The 19,608-nt window shown below is 63.2% G+C and overlaps 2 protein-coding genes across 8 annotated transcripts; one reads left to right on the top strand and one right to left on the bottom strand.

The window, feature by feature from the left end:
• Positions 1-453: 453 nt before the first annotated feature.
• FSCN2 (fascin actin-bundling protein 2, retinal) lies at positions 454-6,276 on the top strand (the record flags this gene model as incomplete). 2 transcript variants are annotated; one of them, XM_082603589.1, is made up of 5 exons in its annotated part: positions 454-1,279; positions 4,448-4,604; positions 5,292-5,413; positions 5,768-5,935; positions 6,071-6,276. In XM_082603589.1, the coding sequence occupies 5 exons, from the start codon at positions 454-456 to the stop codon at positions 6,274-6,276; spliced, it is 1,479 nt and encodes a 492-aa protein (XP_082459715.1). The 2 variants fall into 2 exon arrangements, with proteins under 2 accessions (XP_082459715.1, XP_082459714.1); XM_082603588.1 differs by having other exon boundaries at positions 5,292-5,521.
• Positions 6,277-8,439: 2,163 nt separating this feature from the next.
• Positions 8,440-18,667, bottom strand: FAAP100 (FA core complex associated protein 100). Of its 6 annotated transcripts, none has more exons than XM_082603742.1 (10): positions 18,440-18,667; positions 18,123-18,241; positions 16,321-17,282; positions 14,965-15,121; positions 13,654-14,426; positions 13,424-13,560; positions 12,047-12,163; positions 9,956-10,042; positions 9,401-9,538; positions 8,960-9,095 (listed from the first exon to the last, which is right to left on the bottom strand). In XM_082603742.1, exons 1-9 carry the CDS (start codon positions 18,602-18,604, stop codon positions 9,407-9,409), a joined length of 2,649 nt encoding a protein of 882 aa, XP_082459868.1. In that variant the 5' UTR covers positions 18,605-18,667; the 3' UTR covers positions 8,960-9,095; positions 9,401-9,406. The 6 variants fall into 6 exon arrangements, with proteins under 6 accessions (XP_082459866.1, XP_082459867.1, XP_082459871.1 ...); XM_082603743.1 differs by having other exon boundaries at positions 9,006-9,098; XM_082603740.1 differs by lacking the exon at positions 9,956-10,042 and having other exon boundaries at positions 8,440-9,098; positions 13,414-13,560.
• Between the last annotated feature and the right edge of the window lie 941 nt (positions 18,668-19,608).

The raw sequence follows: 19,608 nt of genomic DNA, 5'->3' as shown, positions 1-19,608 counted from the left end.
AGGAGAGAAGCCAAGACGTGCAGGGGCCAGAGGGCGGGGCACAGGACCCGAGCTGGGGCCCGGGCAGCTGCCAGCGAGGACAAGGAGGTGGTCGGCCCTGCGGCGGGTGGCGCTCTCCAGCCCTGCCGGCCCTGGGCTCTGGCCCCTGGGCAGTCCGGGAGTGGCTGAAATCCAAGCTGGGGTAACAAAAGGCTGCTGCTGTTCCTAAGCCGGCACAGCTCTGATCCGCCCTCCCACCCGCCCTCTGCTGCCCGCTGGCCATGTAAGAGCTGCCTGGGCCCGTGACCGCTGGCCAGAGGCAGCATCCGAGCGGGCAGCAGGTCCATGACGCCGGCTGGGCCTGGGGGCCACGGGCCGACCCCGTTGAGCCAGGCCTCTGGGGGACCTCGGGGGCCGTGAGCACACAGAGAGAGCTTCCCAGGCCCCTCTCGGGGACCTCAGCCAGGCCCGAAGATGCCCACCAATGGCCTGCACCAGGTGCTGAAGATCCAGTTTGGCCTCGTCAATGATACTGACCGTTACCTGACGGCTGAAAGCTTTGGCTTCAAGGTCAACGCCTCGGCACCCAGCCTCAAGAGGAAGCAGATGTGGGTGCTGGAGCCAGACCCGGGCCAGGGCACAGCTGTGCTGTTTCGCAGCAGCCACCTGGGCCGTTACCTGTCAGCCGAGGAGGACGGGCGCGTGGCCTGTGAGGCGGAGCGGCCGGGCCGCGACTGCCGCTTCCTGGTCCTGCCGCAGCCTGACGGGCGCTGGGTGCTGCAGTCGGAGCCGCACGGCCGCTTCTTCGGCGGCACTGAGGACCAGCTGTCCTGCTTCGCCACAGCCATCACCGCGGCTGAGCTGTGGACCGTGCACCTGGCCATCCACCCGCAGGCCCACCTGCTGAGTGTGAGCCGGCGGCGCTACGCGCACCTGTGCCCGCAGGAGGACGAGATCGCGGCGGACAGCAACACACCGTGGGGCGTGGACGCGCTCGTCACACTCATCTTCCAGAACCGGCAGTACTGCCTCAAGTCCTGCGACAGCCGCTACCTGCGCAGCGATGGCCGCCTCGTCTGGGAGCCCGAGGCTCGCACCCGCTACACACTCGAGTTCAAGGCGGGCAAGCTGGCCTTCAAGGACTGTGACGGCCGCTACCTGGCGCCCGTGGGACCCGCAGGCACGCTCCGGGCTGGCCGCAACACACGGCCCGGCAAGGACGAACTCTTCGACCTGGAGGAGAGTCACCCGCAGGTGGTGCTGGTGGCCGCCAACCACCGCTACGTGTCCGTGCGGCAAGGTAATGAGGGTGCGGGGCCAGCCATGCTCTCAGTGTGGGGCTTGTGCAGCGAGTGGCACGGCAGCCAATGGGTGGGGACGTGTGTGTGGCAGCACACAGCGTAGGTGGGTGGGCCGTGGGCCACGTATGGGGTCCCTCCTGAGCCTTGGGCCCGCTGGACAGCTACTGGATACAGGATGGGCAGCGTCCAGCTGGAGGTGGTTGAGGCCCAGGTCAGCTGCTGTGAGAAGTAGGAGGGCAGGCCCCGCCCACACTGGGCTGGCCCCCTGCCCGCCCCTCCCCTTCCCTTCCCTCACCCCACTTCTGAACTTTAAAGGGTTTGGGAGGCGACCAAGGGCAGGGCAAGGAGAGACAGCAAGAGTGGAGTGGGGAGGGGTCTTGGGGTTCCTCCAGTCCAGCGCGATGTAAGCGGCCCCTCCAGGGCCTGGACTCCTTGGTGGGGAGACACTGTCTCTACCCAACAGGTGTGGCGTGGCTCCCCCCAAGTCCCGGATCATCGGTCACCTGCTTCATGTGACCGGTGGGCCCTTCCACATGTGATCACATGCCTGTGGGGTGAACGTGGGCAGTTCCTACTTCCCCTCGAAGAAGGTGAGGTCCCAGAGTGGCCCCAAGCTGCTTGGGCTCCTGGCTCTGTGCACCCAGGAGTGGCTGGGCATACCCTGACCCGGCTCACTGCCACCACCTGGTCCAGAAGGCAGAGACCCGGCCCTGAGCACCTGGAGGGGTGGCCCAGCTGTGGCTCTAGGGGCCCCTGCCTGTAGTCCAGGTCTTCAAGGCTAGTGCAGAGCAGGGACTGGCATTCAGCAAACACCCCCAAGCACTTGCGGCATGTGGTCGGGTCCTGGGGCAGGAGGGCAGACAGACAGCCCTGGTCCTTCCCATGTCAGGTCCTACTGTCTGGCCACACTGCTTTCTGGCCTAGGCCAAGGCCCATGTGCTTGGCTTGTCGGTAAAAGGTGGGCAGCAGTGTGAAAAAGCTTTCTCTGTGAGTCAAAGGAGATGCTGGATACAAAGTATTCGCCTCCCTGCTTTCCTTACAATAAGCCTGAGGGCATAGGACCTGGCCCCGAGATATTCAGATGTTGACTTGGCTACCAGTGATTTGAGGAAGTGGAGTGTGGCATCTCAGTGCTGTGGGAGGAGGGGAGCGGTGCCACTAGATTCCAAGGTAGCTGGAGTGGCGGCTTCTGTGGAGTGGTGGTGCCTCGGTCCCTGTCATTTTGCTGGTCAGGCAGTCCCCAAACCCATCTCCTTCCCCCTGGAGTGTTGGTGAGCACCCTGGCTTCTCCTGCCAATATTTTTCTTTTGCAGCCTCTATCAGCCAGGCTCTGCTTGTTTCTGCTGTGCCCGCTGCCGGCCCTCACTGATGTGGCATTGCTGTGGGGCCACCCAGCAGGCAGTGTTCATTGCTGCAAGTAACAATGGCCGCAAATTGGCTTAAGCCACAAGGACACTGATTATCTCACCTAAACGGAAGTCTGGAGGCACGGGGGTGGTGGGATACCCGGCAGGCACCACTGCCAGCTCAGTGGCATCACCAAAGTCCTCCACTCTTTCCTCTTCGAGGAACCTCTCTCCCAGGACAGCTCTGACCTCAGGCTGGTGCCTTGTGGTCACAAGACGGCTGCTGCTGTTCCAGGCTCACATCCAGACAGGACAAAGTCCAAAGGAAAGAGGGGCACTGGCTCTTCTGAGTCTTCGCAGGAGTAAGGAAAGTTCTCCTGTAAATGCTCTCAGACACCCACCACTTGACCAATCCCTCCTGGAACAGTGGGGTCCACACTCTTTGCGGGCAACCAGGACTCCATGGAGCCTCTCCTGCCTCAAGGCCAGGACCCCAGGAGCAGCCAGCTGTGTGAGATGGAGCCCCTAGGCTGCATCCTGTCTGGAAGGGGTGTGTGTGGGGCAACGCTGGGGACACCAATGGCTTGGCCTCAGAGATGGGGGTGGAGGTGCAGCCACAGCCTCAGACCCCTGACCTCGCTCCCCCCTTAGTCCCTGCAGGGATGGCTCCCTCACCTCCTCAGGTCTGCTTCAGTGAGGCTGTCCCTGGCCAAAACCCACAGCATTCACGGGCACTGGCTGTACCACCATTCTTGTTGTCCGCCACTCCCCACGGACCAGTGCTAGAAGGGCAAGGGCCGCTGTCTGATTCGTTACTGCCGGTCACGGGCCCAGGGGCAGCTGGCGCTCACTTTGTTCAGTATCGCTGATGGGACGGTGGGATTGGCAGTGAGGATGCTGGGCCACCTTCTTTGGCTCTGAGCAATGATCTGTGTAAGAAGGGAGACAGACCCCAGCTTGGGGGGCTTTGGAGGGCACAGCCATGAAGGGTGACAGGTCCTGGCCTCTGCAGTCTGGGCTCTGCCTGCTGGGGGAAGGGCAGGACAGGATGTGGCCCTGACCCTCAGGCTCTGATGGGGGTCTGCCACACTCCCTCCTGCTCCCCTAGCTGGAGCCGCTGGAGGCCAGCCTCAGGGGACCTCTGTGATCTGCCATATCTCTTGGAGTGGCCAGTTGTGATGGAACAGGGATGTGGTTTAAGGAAAGATACTGGGGAGGCTCTACCGCCTGCCTGCTGCCCCCCACCCTGGTCATGGATGACCCCTTCGTCTCCCTCCCAGGAACCCCAAGCAGAGCCCCAAGTAGCCTTGCCCTCCCTCAGGGTTCTTGGGAGACCACGCACATGTGAGTGAGGGGCTGGGGAGGTGACAGGGGTCCAATCCCTGCTCAGCGCCCAGGAGCAAACCCCAGGCCCCTGCTGTGTCCTGAGCCATGGCTGGGGAAGGACAGGGACCCCACTGTGTCCATCCAGTGGCTTAGGGGAGAGTTATAAATAGAGGCTGGTGTAAGTCCTAGGTCGAGAGAGCAGGAGCAAGCAGATTACCTCACGATTAGCAGAGGCAGGGGATTTGCCGGCATGGAAGGGCCTGGTTCCTGGGGCTGCGGTGGGAGCTGGGCAAGTACCTTTTGGAAGCAGTGTGTATGGGTCCATGACGCACTCACACGGCCCTGGGGCAGAGCTCCAAATCTTCTAGAGTCCAGAGAGTTCTAGATGAGACCCCCACTGACTTCAGGGTTGCCCCAAGAGCATGCCTCCCCATCCCTCTGCTCCCCACCCCACCCAGGGTGAGGCGTGAGGGGCTTCCCATCTCCTCCCTCCAGGGATCAATGTCTCAGCCAACCAAGACGAAGAACTGGATCATGAGACTTTCCTGATGCAAATTGACCGGGAGACAAAGAAGTGCACCTTCTATTCCAGCACTGGGGGCTACTGGACCCTGGTCACCCACGGGGGGATCCAGGCCACAGCCACACAAGTGTGAGTGCACCATCCCCACCTCTATGACCATCTTCACCTCCACCTCCACCATCACCACCTCCACCATCACCATCACCACCTCCACCATCACCATCATCACCTCCCCCCACCATCACTATCTCTACCATCACCATCAGCTTCACCATCACCACCACCTCCACCATCACCATCATCACCTCCCCCCACCATCACCACCTCCACCATCACCATCACCACCTCCACCATCACCATCACCTCCCCCCACCATCACCATCTCTACCATCACCATCAGCTTCACCATCACCACCACCTCCACCATCACCATCATCACCTCCCCCCACCATCACCACCTCCACCATCACCATCACCACCTCCACCATCACCATCATCACCTCCCCCCACCATCACCATCTCTACCATCACCATCAGCTTCACCATCACCACCACCTCCACCATCACCATCATCTCTATTACCACTACCACCTGCATCACCACCTCCACCTCAACCACGGGGACCACACAGCAGCCCAGCCAGGGAAGAATGCCCACTGGGGTGAGGGACAGCTCTTAATGGTGGTGGGGGTATCAGTGGAAGGCAAGTGCCTGTCCCTCCGAGGGGGTGGTATTGGACTTGAGAGGGATGGGGAGGCCTGACCCTGAGCCCCCACGTCCTGCTCCTCTGAGGGGACCTTGACCGGCTCCTTCCAGTTCTGCGAGCACCATGTTTGAGATGGAGTGGCGGGGCCGGCGGGTGGCCCTCAAGGCCAGCAATGGGCGCTATGTGTGCATGAAGAAGAATGGGCAGCTGGCGGCCATCAGCGATTTTGTGGGTGAGCACTCCTCTCATTCCCGGGGGAGACTGGGGCGGGGCCCTCTGCCTGGGGCCAGGGCCAGCTCGGAGACCCTGTCTCCACGAGGGCTGGCCCCTCTCCCTCCCCGTGAAGCTGCTGCTGTCCTCGCTAGTCCAGATCGTTGTTCTTGACGTGGGGGAGCAGATCCAGAGCAGCCTGATCACTGCTGCACATCTGGGGAACCGGGGGCTCAACGGCTGCAGGCCCCTGGCTAAGGCCACATAACGCAATGGCAGTGGCAGATCGAGGCACGCAAGCTGGGCAGTGAGTCCGGGCCTGGAGCTCTTCCAGGGGAGCCCCGTTAAGGCCCCTCAACCCCTTTCTCGCCATCAGGTGAGGACGAGGAGTTCATCCTCAAGCTCATCAACCGGCCCATCCTCGTGCTGCGGGGCCTGGACGGCTTCGTCTGCCACCGCCGAGGCTCCAACCAGCTGGACACCAACCGCTCCGTCTACGACGTGTTCCACTTGAGCTTCAGCGACGGCGCCTACCAGATCCGAGGTGCGGGCGTGCGGGATGGGGGCGGGGGGAGCGCGAGGAGCTGCGGCCCGGAGAGAGTGGGGGGCGCCGAGGGGGATGGGGGGAGCGGGGCCGGGAGCGAGCCGCCCGCCGACCCCCTCTCCCCTTAACCCCCAGGCCGCGGCGGCGGGTTCTGGCACACCGGCAGCCATGGCAGCGTGTGCAGCGACGGCGAGCGCGCCGAGGACTTCCTGTTTGAGTTCCGTGAGCGCGGCCGCCTGGCCATCCGCGCCCGGAGCGGAAAGTACCTGCGCGGCGGCGCCTCGGGGCTGCTGCGTGCGGACGCAGACGCACCGGCCGGGGTTGCGCTCTGGGAGTACTGAGTGCCGCCCTCCTGTCCCCCATTAAACCGTGTCTGTGACCAGCGGCTCGCGGGTCAGTGGCGCCGCTCGGGGTGGGGAAGGGTGTGCGCGGAGGGTCTGCAGGCTCGCTGGTCTCAGAGTGCTGCACAGGAGCGGCCCCTGGCCCCTCCGCCCTGGGGCTCCTGCGATGGCCGCTGGACAACTACCCCCTCCCCCCCAATCCCTTATGCCCAGAAAATCCAAGGTCGGGGCTTGTCCAGGAGGGTCCAGCCGATTGAACGTCCCACAACCCCATCCTGGACAACCAGTCCCGGGCCTCCTATTGTCCGCACCCCCCCCCACCCCGGGATTGTCTCTCCTTGGCGCATGTCCCCTCCCTAAGCCCGGGAGAGGGGACCCCCACTCTACTCAGCAGGACCGGGGTGGGGGTGGGGGAGCTGGAAGGAGCCTGGTCCCAGGCCCCAGCAAGTCGGGTAGGTCAGAGGGTCTTTGGAGTCTCCATAGTGCACATCACTGCTCCCTTCCCCAAGGGCAGGGTCTTAGGGAATCCTGGAAGCACCTGATGGAAAAGTGACACCCACCCGTCCCAAACAGGGCTGTGTGTGGTCAGCCGTGGGGGAGAGGACCCTTCTCAGCCTCTGCACCCACCTGCTGCCACCCAGCCCCACCCAGCCTAGGAAGGGTGGATGACTGGGACAAGGCCCATGGTTCACCCATGTGCTTCCCCAAACCAGCTGGCACCCAAAACCCCTGGGTCCCCAAGGACCCCCACCCAGGGCAGTGTCTCTTATGGGCTGGGTAACCTTGGACCGTTGGAGGTGGGAGTGGGGTGGGAGGCATGCCCCCTGGGATTGACCTGGACCTTGGGGACTGGGGTGATGGAGGGCTGGGGGTACAGTCTAGAGCCTGGAGTAGGGGGAGACCACAGGCACAGGTGACCTCACCGACCCTTCCCCTCAGCCCACACCCCTCTCCCCACCCTGGGCAGCCCCACCCTTGCCTGGGGCCTGAAGCCCCACCTCCAGTGAGTGTGGCCAGTGAGGCACTTTGGGAAAGGAGGGCAGCAAGGAAGGGGTGCAGAGCTGGTTCCAGAGGGGAGTGGACACATATGGCCAGGGAGGACAGGAAGGGGTGAGGCATCCTGGGGGTGGGGAAGACCAGCAAGGACCCCTCCCCAGTCTCTCCCCAGGGCCCCCCTTCGCTGACTCCCCGCCTCGCTGGCCTCCCCTCACCTTAGGGATGAAGAAGGGCTGGGAGCCAAATGGGCCAACACACTTCAAGGTGGGCTCCAACTGACCCTGCAAGTACCAGACACAGGAGCCGGGCCCCGGAGGGAACGAGTGATTGTCCTGAGCTGTGGTCTGCACTGCCCCCTGGTGGCCTATGGGACAGGAGGGTTGGGGGCCCATCTGCGGGGCACTCTTGACCTGAGAGAAGCTGGCACCAGCGTTCAGGTGATCCACAGGGTGCCAAGGAGGGGTCTCCTGTTTTCTGACCTTGGCCTGACAGTGTAATTGGATTCAGACAATCGCTGAGTGGAGCCCGCACAGCCTGGGGCAGCAGCTGGAGAGGGGAGGCAGGGAAGAGTGCTTGGCGGTCCCTTTGGGCTGGACTGGCCCCTCCATCCTCCCCCGTGGCACTCAGGGAGGTGACAGAAAGACGACCCTCAGAAACAGCCGGGGACAGGACTGAGGGGGTGCAGGCCCTTCGCTGGCTGGGCCACAGCTCCCCTCCAGGCTGCGTTAAGGACCAGCAGAAGCTGGAGGTGGACTGCCTGCTCATCCTTGGAGAAGGCAGCTGTCACGCTGCTCCCAGCAACCTCAGGGACAGAAGGAACAGGACAGTACTGAGTGGGCTGGCCCCCCATCCTCCCTCCCACCCTGAAGAACCCTTCAGTGCTGGGTCCATGTGGCGATCAGCCACTCTCCCAGACCCCAACTCGGAGCACCCCACCAGCCCCTCTCCCTCCATGGAGGGCGACGAGGAGGTGGCCTTGGTCCTCCTGGGCAGGGACCCTCATGGCCTGAACGGCCCTGCAGGGACCACTTCACCCCAGTGTTGAAGCTTCCTGCTGGCCTGAGGGCCCCCTAGAGGTCATGGAGCTGGGGGTGTGTCCAGGAATCCAGGTCAAAGCTGCCACCAGACTGAAGGGGGAGGGCTAAAAAACAGCCAAGGCCAAGGCAGAACACCAGAAAGGGTCATTTTTTGAGGCAGGGTGCCTCGCAGGCCCTGCACGCACAGCAGGAAAGCACCGTGTGAAGTCTGGGGGAGAGACACCCTCCCCAAAAGCACCGGAGCCACGCTGGGGCTGCTGTCTGCCCCCAGGGACCCTTGGAAACAATGCACAGTGCTGGGCACTGGGTGTGGCCCCGGCCGGAGGCACCAAGTTGTTGTTTTGGCCACAGGGCACCTGCAGGAATGCCCCTCCCCCACAGTCCTTGTGCTTTGGTCACAGGGAGCACCCTCCCACCCGGTAACCCCAGCGGCTGCAGAGAAGCGGGGTCGAGGCACCCAGAGCGAGGCGGCTGGACAGGTGTGGACAGTGCTGGACAACAGGTCTGTGGGTGGGTGGGTGGTGCTGCCAAGAGGGGTAGCCCTGGGCTCTGAGCACCACGGTGGGAATGCGACAACCACCAAAACACACCCGCCCGAGGCTCAACCCAGAAGCCCTGTCTCTGCGGCCTCTGCAGGCCGCTAGGGCAACAACGCTCCTGCTCTGGAGTCCGGACCCCATGGCTGGGGCCCAGCTTCTGAGTGGAGAGATGTCCGTGATCCAGCCCCGACGTTCTGGGTGGGAGGCGGCCCAGCGGTGTCGAGGCTGAGCGCGGAGGCCGTGGCAGCTGCTGGAGGAAAGGAAGCAGTGATGCGGGGGGACGAGCAGGCCCCTGCCCAGCGGGGTCACGGACCGCCTCGCTACCCTGACACACCTGCTAAACGAGCTGCCTCTTCTGAGCACACCCACCCCGGGGGTGCCAGGTGGCCATCTGGGGGGCCGGCTGCACTCACCCCGACCTTCCCCAGCTGTAACCAGGCCCACAGTGCCGCCCAGGTCAGGAGCCAGGTTTTCTCCATAAAACCACGAAGGTACTGTGAGTTGTTAGAGGGGCCGGAAGCAGGGACAGAGCCGGGGCGGGGTGGGGCCTACCTGGCATCACAGCAGGAGGAGGCTGGGGCTGCGGAGCTGCCTGTACACCTGCAGGAGCCTCTGGGCGGTGGCGCAGGAGCTGGCTTCGTCCTCCGTGCACAGCCGGTCCCGCAGGGTCTGCACCTCCCGCAGCAGCGTCTACAGGAAGGAATGGGCAGCAGCAGCTAGGGCCCCACCTTTCCACTGGGCACGTCAGCGGGTGCCTCTGGGGGACACCCACCACGTGCAGATCCTACTCCGACTGTGGTAGGTGGCCCAGGAAAAACACTCATCTGTGGCCTTAATGTGATGACCCGTCGGGACAGGAGGCGTGGCTGGGCTGAGGGAAGACCATGTCCCCAGGGGACAGGCGTGTCCTAGCCAATGTGGGGCAGGTCGGAGGAGTGGCCGTGCCCACTCTGTCCCCACCTCACCCCTGCAACAGGAGCCCAGACCCGACTCGGTTGTGAGGACTGGGAGGCCCTGCCAAGCTGGGCAATACCCCAGTGCCTGTGTGTCCCCAGAGGAGCCCAGGCTGGTGGAAGGTTCAGGGCACGGATCCCTGAAGGACCTCACCTCATGGTTGGCCTGGATCTGGTGGAGATACTGCAGGCGGAGGTCAGGCGGGCTGGAGCCCCGGGCAGCCTGCTCCATGACCAGCCTCTGGGGGGACACAAGGGGCACACGGCTGGAGAGGGTGCTTCTTCCATGTGTCCCAAGGTAGCGCCCGGGGCTCCTGGCACCTGTCCTCCAGCCCGCAGAGCCAGGTGGCCCTTCCCCCTCCCCGAGCCATCCATCAGGCCTCCCTGCCTCGCCCCCAGTTAACCTTCACCTCGGGCAGCAGGGCACACTAGCCCAGGCCTGACGATCATTTACTTGGAAGTAACTTTCTTCTCGGCCCTTTCCCCTCACTACCCACCTCCTACCGCCACCCCTTCCCCATCCTTGGCCTCAGGCCTTGGCACCGCTGTTCCTGTCTTGGCCCTCGAGAGGGCTGCTTCACGTCCTGCTTTCTGGAGGCAGCCTGGCCGGCTCTCAGGGCTGAACCCAAGCTTGCAGACGGACCCAGGAAGCAAGGCTCCCGCTGGCCTCCAGGGCAGAGCACTGAGAAGAGACCCCGACACCCCAAGGGGCAGCAGGAGATGCTGCCAGTGGCAGAAGCTGCACACCTGACAAGGCCCCCCAGACTCCAAGCGGCCAGGTGAATGAACGCCAGTTGTCACGAGGATACTCCCATTACACAAGCATAGTGTCAGCAGACGGAGAACAGAGGTCTGCAGCCCACAAGAAGATTCCCATCAAGGACGTGTCCCCAGCGTTCCACTGGGGGCTGAAGCATGCCTCCCAAATTCACACTTGGAAGCCCCAGCTCCCAGCACCCCCAGTGATTGTGTTTGGAGAGAGGGTCTTCACAGATAATCAAGTTAAAATGAGGTCACGTGGGTTGGTTTTAATCCCACAGGACTGGTGTCCTTCTAAGAAAAGATCAGGACACGGATATGCAGAGGGATGACCACGTGAGGACACAGGGGGGAGTCGGCCATCCATGCGCCAAGAGAGGCCTCAGAAGGAACCACCCCGCGGACACCTGGATCCCTGTCTCCAAAGTGAACGCACTGTGTCCCGTCTGCGGCACTTTGTTCCGGCAGCCCCAGGACACTAACTCCCCTTCTTGCTGGAAGTCTGGTCGGTACGTTCCTCCCCCGGCTTCTCACTAACTGTCCACCTCTCAACTGCCAAGCTCAGTGGGTCTGGAGACAGCCCTGCTTGTTTCAGGCCCGGCAAGAGCAACACGGGGCGCCCTCTGGGGGAGAGAAATGCAGGCGTGGGAGCTCTGCTCTGGGGACGGGGGACTCCTGAGCCCAGGCGTGAGGCCATGGATGTGCCACAGCAGGGCTGTCACAGTAGTGCCTGAGGGAGACCTCTGGTCATGGCTTGGCCCCCAGGCTCGCCTGGGTGCACTGGTATGTCTAGAACAGCAGCCTCGGATCCCTGGCGGGGCTTGGACTGCAGGTTCTCCGACTCTTGGGGTCTAGGGTGGGGCCTAGGGACGTGCACCAAGTTCCCAGGTGAGGCTGACACAGAGTCCATGTTTAAGGAAAAGCGTGGGAATCAGTTGATAGCCGCCACCTCGGACCCCTCTGCGCAGCCGAGGCTGCACACACTCAGAACAGGCAGGAGATGGGCCACCTGACCCTGTACCCAGCCTGCCAAGGGCACCAGCTGACAGGCTTCCCTCCGGAACACAAAGACCTCCCCTCAGATCCTGGGGTTGCAGCCCCAGTAGCCGCGCATGGCAGTGAAGCAGCAGGAAGGGCCCCTGGGGCTGTGTGTATGGGAGGGGCTGGCTCCCACCTCCCGCTTTCTTGGCAAAGACGTGGAGGCCCAGACGAGCAGACACCTGGTCCCGGGGCCCGAGCCTGGCTTCTCTAGGCAAGTGTAGAAGAAATCTCACGCTGGTCTCCAGTGGACTGTCTCCCTTTAACCACGTGTGCTCACAGGCCACTGGGTGCTACTGCCAGGAGGGTGAGAAGCAAGTCCCCCACCTACCTCCCAACCGCCCACAGCTTACCTGCAACCCCAGGCAGGAAGCCACAGACCACCAGGGTCCTGTGTCCCCACCACCCCACAGAGACTTCCCAAACAAGCCCACGATGACCGACAGACCTGCAAACGCCCGACGATGGCGTGGTGTGCCCTGCACATGTTGGCCAGAGAGGAGCTCTCCACCTGGATCTCCATGGCCTGGATGGGCCCTGCTGGGCACAGGTCGGTCACAGCCACCTGCAACACACAAGGAACCTCACTGGCCGTCCAAAGCCCTGACCTGCCCGAGGGCAGCGTGGCCGGCGGGAGTGTCCAAGCTGGCAGGGGCATGTGAAGCCTGGGCTTGCCCTCTACATCCCACTGTGGGCAAAGCTCAGGGGGCTCCCGGGGCTGGATCTCCACACTCAACATGAATTTTCACCTGAAGACCCAGCTAGCCAAGCAACAGAAAAGCTGCTCCTTTGGAATATCTGTCCAGGAAGACCCCTCTTCCCTCAGCATCCAGATCCGTGGCACTCACTCCAGAAAAAGTGCCTGCTGTGGCTGCACCACCACGGACAGCCCAAGCCCAGACCCACCCATGGCCCACCCTGTGCATCTTGAGGCACTAGACAGCAGGGTCAGGGTTGCAGGTGTGAAAACAGGGAGGGGGCTGGGCAAGTGAGGTCAGCCCAGTGCCCTCCAGCCAAAGGTGGAACCTGGCAAAGATGGGCGAGAGCCAGGACACAAGGCAAGACCCCAGGGGCCTAGGAACCTTAGGAAGGACACTGTCTCTGGCAGCTCTTCCTTCTGGAATCGTAGGATGCACTGGGGCACCCACCCCTCTCCGCCACCTGCAGAACCACCACCAGGCCCCAGGGACACCCGACCTTGACACTGCCTAGTCTTGGCCTGACCTGAAAGGGCTGTCCAGTGGGCAGCCTCCACCCACCATCCTCAGCAAGGTGTGCCCGGCCACACGGGATGCTCCGCCAGAGCCTCCAACACTGCAGCACAAGGGTCTGCTGGACACGACCCCGAGGCTGCCAGGAGGGTCTCGGGAAGGAAGGTTTGTGCGAGGAACGGGGCTAGAGGACTGAGCTCCACCTTGGTGTCTCAGCGGCCCCTGCACATGGGGCGTCTGTGATGGGGCCCGGCACCCTGGTGGTCTAGGGGTTTAGTGGCTTGGAGTCTGGAGTCGCTCGTGCTGCCCCTGGGGGTACAAGTGAGCGACCCGCTCGGGCTGGCTGTGAACTCCAGCAGTACGCAGGGCAGGGGCCACGCGTGGAGAGCGCTGGACAGGGCAGTACTCATGGAGACCTGGCTGGGAGCCGACACTGCCCCTGGCCCCACGAAGGCCACCCCATCACAGCCTGCCTCTCGAACTCGGATGCGTCGGAATCCTCTGGAGGGTGGGCTCCAGAATCTGATTCCTCTCGAGAAACCCAGGGACCCTACTCAGAACTGCTGCTGTCGAGGCCAATTTCCCCACAGGCGGGACAGCTGACCCCTGCTTGCCTCGCGGACGATGAGGTGGACATCAGTGCCATCTGGGGCCACTCCCTGGACAGAGGACAGTGCTTGGGCCCTCACGACGTCCACGGCAGCATTCTCGGCAAGGAGCCACTGCAGGGTGGCACAACACAGGGACACGCCTGGAGGAGAGAGGTGCGGCTGTGAGGCTGATCAGATCCTGGGAGAGGGAGGAAGGGCCCCAGGCCTCAGCGAAGCCAGCTGGTGCCACCAACCTGCGTGACTGTCCCCTAAGGCGGCCCTGAGCAGCTCTGCCGACACCTTGATGGTGGCCACTGACGGGGGCAGGTACTTGGCCCGCAGGGACGCTGGTCCTGCCGGCTGGCTGACTGGCCCGCAGCAAGTTGCTAGGAAGGTGTGGATGGGGTCTCTGGCAGGGCTGAGTGGGCCCAGGGCCTGCGCGTGGGGTGCAGCCAGGCCGGGGAAGCGCAGGCCCTGCAGCATGTCCACTGTGTGCTCACTCAGGGGCAGGCACACACCCTCCTGCTCAGGCAGGACGTCAGGGGTGCATTCATTCGAAGGGGGGTCCTTGAAAGGGTCTGTGAGGGCAAGGGCCCCACCCACGACCTCCCTGAGGCTGTAGAAGAGTGCGCAGGACACAGTCACGGGCAGGTCAAGCGCACCGTCCTCTCCCGGGCCCAGAGGCAGCGTCACCTCACGCTGACCGCCAGGGCCGAGCTGGTCCACGGGGATGGTGTAGGTGATGGCCGAGGCAGCCGAGTCCAGGTCTAAGGCCTGGGAGCTGCGGAGCACCTGGATGCACAGGGCCCAGCCCCGGTCCAGGCTGAAGCCACTGCTGTTCTCCAGCAGGCAGGTAGCTGTCAGCGTGTCCTGCAGCTGCAGGCGGCTCCAGGAGGTGGTGATGGTGCAGGAGATGGGCCTAGGACCCTCCCGGCTCGACAGCAGGGCGCAGCTCACGTTCATGGCTTCGTTGAGGCAGGTCAGGGCCTTGTCCCGCTGGTCAACCGCCTTCTTCAGAGAAGACACTCTGGAAACAGACATGGCTGCTGAGGGAGGGCCCAGACCTCGTTCTTCCTCGAGCATCAGGTGAAGAGCCCCCACCTCAGGGGATCCTGTCCTGCCCATGCAATCATCTGACCCAACCTCCTTCTCCAGCAGCAGAGGATGGAGCTGGGGCAGCCTGTACTTGGCAGCCTGGCCTCACCCACTGGGCTCATGGAGGCTTCACCCCCTTCAGGGCCACTGAGCCAGGGGTGCCCACGGTGGGGCTGGCCACCCCCACCGTGCTCCCCAACGTGTTCCAAGTCGGCTCCTTTGCTCCTCTGCGGTGCCACCGTGACATCCCAAAGGATGGCAGGCACCCTAGAAATGACCCTAAAACACAGGGGCTTGGCGCCCACAGCTGGCCTTTAGTGCTGCCTTTGGCCAGGCAACACAACGGCTGGGGCTATCGCAGGGGCCAGAGGCAAAGTAACAGGCCTCTCCCGGACCAGTGCCACCACCCGGGACACCGCCTTCCATGGACACCATGCCAGCCTCTGCCCGAGCCTCAGCCCACTGGTCACCTCTCAGAGACAGTGCCAATTCCAGACAGCAACTCCTTAATTTTTTGGCCAGCATTCGCCGAGGTCACTCTGGTGGGGTGAGGCGTCTCAGAGTGCGGGTCCAGGCTGCAGGTCATCAGCCGGCCTTTGGCAGACAGGGCCAGGAGCTCAGCACCCCCTGCAGGTGGACATACGTGGGGCCTGGTCAACAGGCAGGGAGAGGCACGCTGCTGGGAACATGCAGCAGTTCCCAGGACTCAGATAAGTGTTGGCAGAACACCTGTGCCCAGGTGAGGAAAAGAGGGTTCTGGAGACATCCCCGAAGAGCCTGGGGTGTGTCCTGGGCCGGGCATATGCTGTGAAGGGCCCTCCCTGGGACGGGGTGTCAGCACAGCAGAGGCGTCACCTTATACATGGACAGGGCTAAACGGGGCCAGAAAAGGGCCATCAAATCAGCTGGGTGCCTCCTCGCCTCAACAGCCCCCCAACCCCCAGCAAAGCTGCTCTGAGATTTCCTAAGAGAAGGAGGTGCTACACAGGCCCCAGGCCTCCTCCACTGGCCAGTCGCCTCTCACTGGGGCCCTTCTGGAAGCCTGCCGCCTCTCCTCGACATCTTTCTGTCTCCTTTCCCACTCCTGGCCTACCAGGGAGCTCCCCGGGAAACAGGCTCCATCTCCTGTGACCTGCTGGTTCTCCAAGTCCAGTACCACTAGGCCCTGAGACCCGCCCAGAGGTGTGGCTCCCCCATTCCCTGCCACATGTGTCTCTCTTTCCCTGTGGGAGACACAGCAGTCTTTTCACTTCAAAAGCATTTCTTTCGTATCGAGTATGGTCCACGGTAGGCCTTACAATGCATTCTTGGGCTATCTTAAGGGGAATATGCACTAGGGGGAGGGGGGCTCTTATCCCTCCCCCTTAACATTGGGCAAACATGGCTGAAACCCCCTCCAGTTCTGTCTGGGGAGAACACACACATCAGAGCTTGGCGATGCCCCCTGCCTTTGGTGCAGGGTGGACTCGCTGGAGGCCACATGATAAGTGAGTTTCAAAAAAAACATAAAGGTTTGACCTGAACCGATTTGAATTTCCATTGCACTACTGGCCATGGGAAGATGCTCTTGCCCAGGGTCACTCAGGTGCAGACCCTACCCAGGCAGAGTGGCACAGCCCCCGCCCCTAAACCCACACAGGACCCCAAGACAAGAAGCATCAACCACGAGGCTATGCCAGGGGAGGGTAGGCCTGCCCGGGCAGTTTTACGGAGAACAGGAATGAGGCAGATAGAGGAGGACGGCCAGTTCACAGGGAGGAGACATCAGAGCGGAGGCTCCACCCACCCCATGGCTTTGGTTTTTAGCTTTCAGAAGTGGCTCGTACCTTCAGGCGCCCTAGATGACACAGAGAGGGTGACGACGCTGCAGACACTCAAGCTGGCTGGACACAGCAGAGAGGGCAGGCCTCCTGGGGCCCTGTCACGCTGCGTGAGGTCCCAGGGGGAGCCCTCCTGAGCCAGGTCCACTACACAGAGGTCCGAGGGGGTGCTGTGGTACACATGGCCGCCCCTGCCGCGGGCCGCACAGAGCACAGGCCCCGGGAGGCTGTACTCCCGCAGCTCTGGCACCAGATGCCCTGCCTCGTCCCAGCTGGCCTTGATGGCCAGTGTCCGGCCATGGTGACCGAGTGCCACCAGGCAGTCACAGTACGCGTCCTCCACATCCTCGGACAGCGGCTCTGTCCTCAAGGCTCCAATGAAGATGACAGGCTCTTCCAGGTGATGGAGGATCTTGACAAGGGCCTTCGGATCACCAGGGGCAGACCTGGAGGTGACCAGGGTCTTGAGGACCACACAGCAGAGCTGGCCATCGGGGAGACCGCAGAGGATCACGGGCGACTCCAGGAGGGAGGCATCAGATCCGAAGAGTAGCCCAAAGAGGGGCCCCTCCAGCGTGACGCCCCCAGAGCCCCACGGGTGGCCATGTGGGGCCCTGGAGCCTGGTGGTGACGCACAGCACAGCACTGGGAGGAAGCGAGGGGCTGTGGGCTCCCCCAGGCTCCCAGCTGGGGGGGTGCAGGTGGACAACTCCACCTCGCCAATCTGGGCTCCGGGTCTAGGGTCCTCCCCTGGACACGGACGCTCAAACAGCTGCATCTTCCACTGGGTGGGGCCCTGTGCCAGGGTGATGAGCACGTCATCGAGCACGGTGAAGGCATGCAGTGTGGCACTGGGGAGCACACAGGTGTCTGGGTGCACGGGGATCACAGGGGCAGGGAGCTCATCGACCTGCCCATCCTCACTGTCCCGGTCGTCCCTGTCATCCTTGTCATCCCGGCTCACAGACCTTTGAGAACACAGGCAAATGTCAGTTACAGTGCTCACAAGCTCCCTTCGTGACAGCCTGCCACTGACATGATGGGCCTGGGGTCTGTACAAGGAGCGATTTCAGTGACTTATAGCCACCAGGGAGCAGCTGGCATGCCATAGTGCCTCCCACCTGCTCCACGGACCGCTTTGCTCCCCACCAGTCGCCCAGGGACCCGTGCATAATAGGATGTACCAAGCCTTCCAGAAATGGGGTTTGGACAGAAAATTCTCATCAGTGCAGAACTGTCAGACCCCCAAGGCCCCAGCTGTGAATCACACCTGCTATCTTTTTATTTTCTAAACCAGTAGTGAATAGGTGCCCGAGTCTAGGCTCTAGGCTCTGCACTGGTACTGGGGGGTGGCGGGGGCGGGATGGTGAAACTCCTTTAACCACTGACTCAGGGTTCACAGAGACCCACCTCATAGGTGTGTCATGCCAGACCCACCAAGGCCCATCAAAGCCAAAAGGGCAGCATCCTGCTCCCGGCTGCAGACTCAGCCGCTTGAACCCCGTTTACTAAGAATTCTCTGTGAGCAGGAGCCTGTTAGAGAAGGCAGGCGCTGAGGACAGGGGCCCCCAAGACTTCAGAGCTGGCCCTGAGCCCACCATCCCCACCTTGGAGGCCTGGTGAGTGTTCATTCTGAACCCAGTCCAGGGGTAAGCGGACCGTATAGGTCACAGGGGCAGTGTTTGAGGAGGGCAGGGAAGTACCAGTCAGAGACAGCGAGAAGCCCATCTGAGGCCATGTCCGCCTCAACCCCGGAGAGGCAAGTGTGGACCCGCCCAAAGCAGTGCCGTCCAGCGACCATGCCTCACCTGCTCGCCTGGTCCAAAGACAAGCAATAGATGCCACTCCGGGCGCACAGGACGTAGAGCGCCCTGCGAAGGGCCAGGAGCTCCAGGTGCCACACCTGACCGGGAAACTTGTACACGGCCTGGACGTCCGGGGAGAACGCAGAGTGAGGCCGGGCGCGTGGGGCCCAGAAGAGGCGGAGTACAAACTCCTCAAAGACGCCAGGCCTTCGGTGGATTCCCGCCCGGCCCCGCCCCCTCCAGGGCTCAGGAACCCCGCTCCACTCCGCCCCGCCCTCTCCCCCGGTCCCTGGCCCCTCCCCGGCCTGCCGGGTGCTCACGATCAGCAGCCGCCCCTCCCGGTCGTAGACATAGACCAGCTCGCTCCCAGTGGACAGGAAGACCTCCGCCCCGTGGCACAGCACGCGAGGCTTGCCCGCCGCCAGGCCCCCGAGCGGGCAGCAGAAGCCCGCCAGGTATTCGACCCGCGGCGCGAGGCCGGCCATCGTGGGGTCGCCAGGCAGCCCGGCCACCGGAGGGGTCTCGGCCTCGCAGCGCCGGTGCCGGCGGCGGGGCGGGGCGCGGCGCTTTACGGCCGCCCAGGTCGCAGCGCGGGCTCCGCCGTACAGCGGCGAGGCGGGGGCGGGGCCGGAGCTGGGGGCGGGGCGGCTGCGCGTCAGGTGTTGGGGACCCCGCGGGAGCCCGGGCCCCTGGGCCGAAGGCCACGCCGTTGAGATAAAGCTAGTGGACACAGAACGGTTTGGCAAAGGGCCAACGTGTTTAAAGCCAAACATGGGAAGCCCAAGGGCCTTGGTCTCTCCACTCGTCCGTCCTCCCCCGGGGCTCCACTGGACCCGCCCGAGGTCGCGCTTCCCTCGTGCGCCCGAGGGCCGGGCCGGCTCCGGGACCCGGGCCAGTACACTGGCTTCCCCAGGACGGCGGCCCGTCAGAACACGTCTCCTCCGAGCGGACGGTGCGCTCCTAAAGGACCTTCTAGCGTTTTGGGGGGCGGTTAGATCTGCGAATTCCAGGAGGGGGCGGGCAGCGTCAGGTCTTGCCCCTTCCACAGCCGGGGGCTGCCCTCGGTCTAGGGATGAGTCTCCTCCCTCTGAGCTGCTGAGCCACACCCACGCGTACCCCGTCCCCAGGACACTGCTGCGTCTGAGCTTAACATGGGCAGAAGTGTCCCTTTTTTCATGCCTGAACGAACTGTCTGTGGGTGTGTTGGTCTGAACGGACAGTGGGGAAAAAGGGTAAGCCAGAGGAATTCTGGGTTGAGGGCAGAAGACCATGAAGAAAATGACTGGCTGGGCCTTGGTAAGGGGGGGCAGCTCACCATCCGTCAGCGTGGAGGGTCAGGGTGAAGACAGGGCAAGACACCTCTCCTTCCCAACCCTGTCCTCCAAGGCTCTGGGGAGGGGTGCTTATCAGAGGGGCCAAGAGTTCTCCGAATGAGACTGACATCCAGAGCGACCCTGAAAGGTGCCTGCAGACAGGTCAACCACACCCC

The sequence above is a fragment of the Mesoplodon mirus genome, assembly GCF_964341445.2.
Source record: "Mesoplodon mirus genome assembly, chromosome: 18".
Taxonomy (NCBI): domain Eukaryota; kingdom Metazoa; phylum Chordata; class Mammalia; order Artiodactyla; family Ziphiidae; genus Mesoplodon; species Mesoplodon mirus.
This window is presented reverse-complemented; position numbering and strand designations above follow the sequence as displayed.

Excerpts from the sequence above, each read along its gene's own strand:
- FAAP100 (XM_082603740.1), bottom strand. The coding sequence starts at position 18,604 with ATGGCCGGCCTCGCGCCGCGGGTCGAATACCTGGCGGGCTTCTGCTGC. Across the intron at positions 18,242-18,439 it reads GGGAGGGGCGGCTGCTGATC|GCCGTGTACAAGTTTCCCGG; the intron begins GTGAGCACCCGG and ends CCGGACGTCCAG. Across the intron at positions 12,164-13,413 it reads CGTCCGCGAGGCAAGCAGGG|GTGGCTGTGACCGACCTGTG; the intron begins GTCAGCTGTCCC and ends TGTGTGTTGCAG.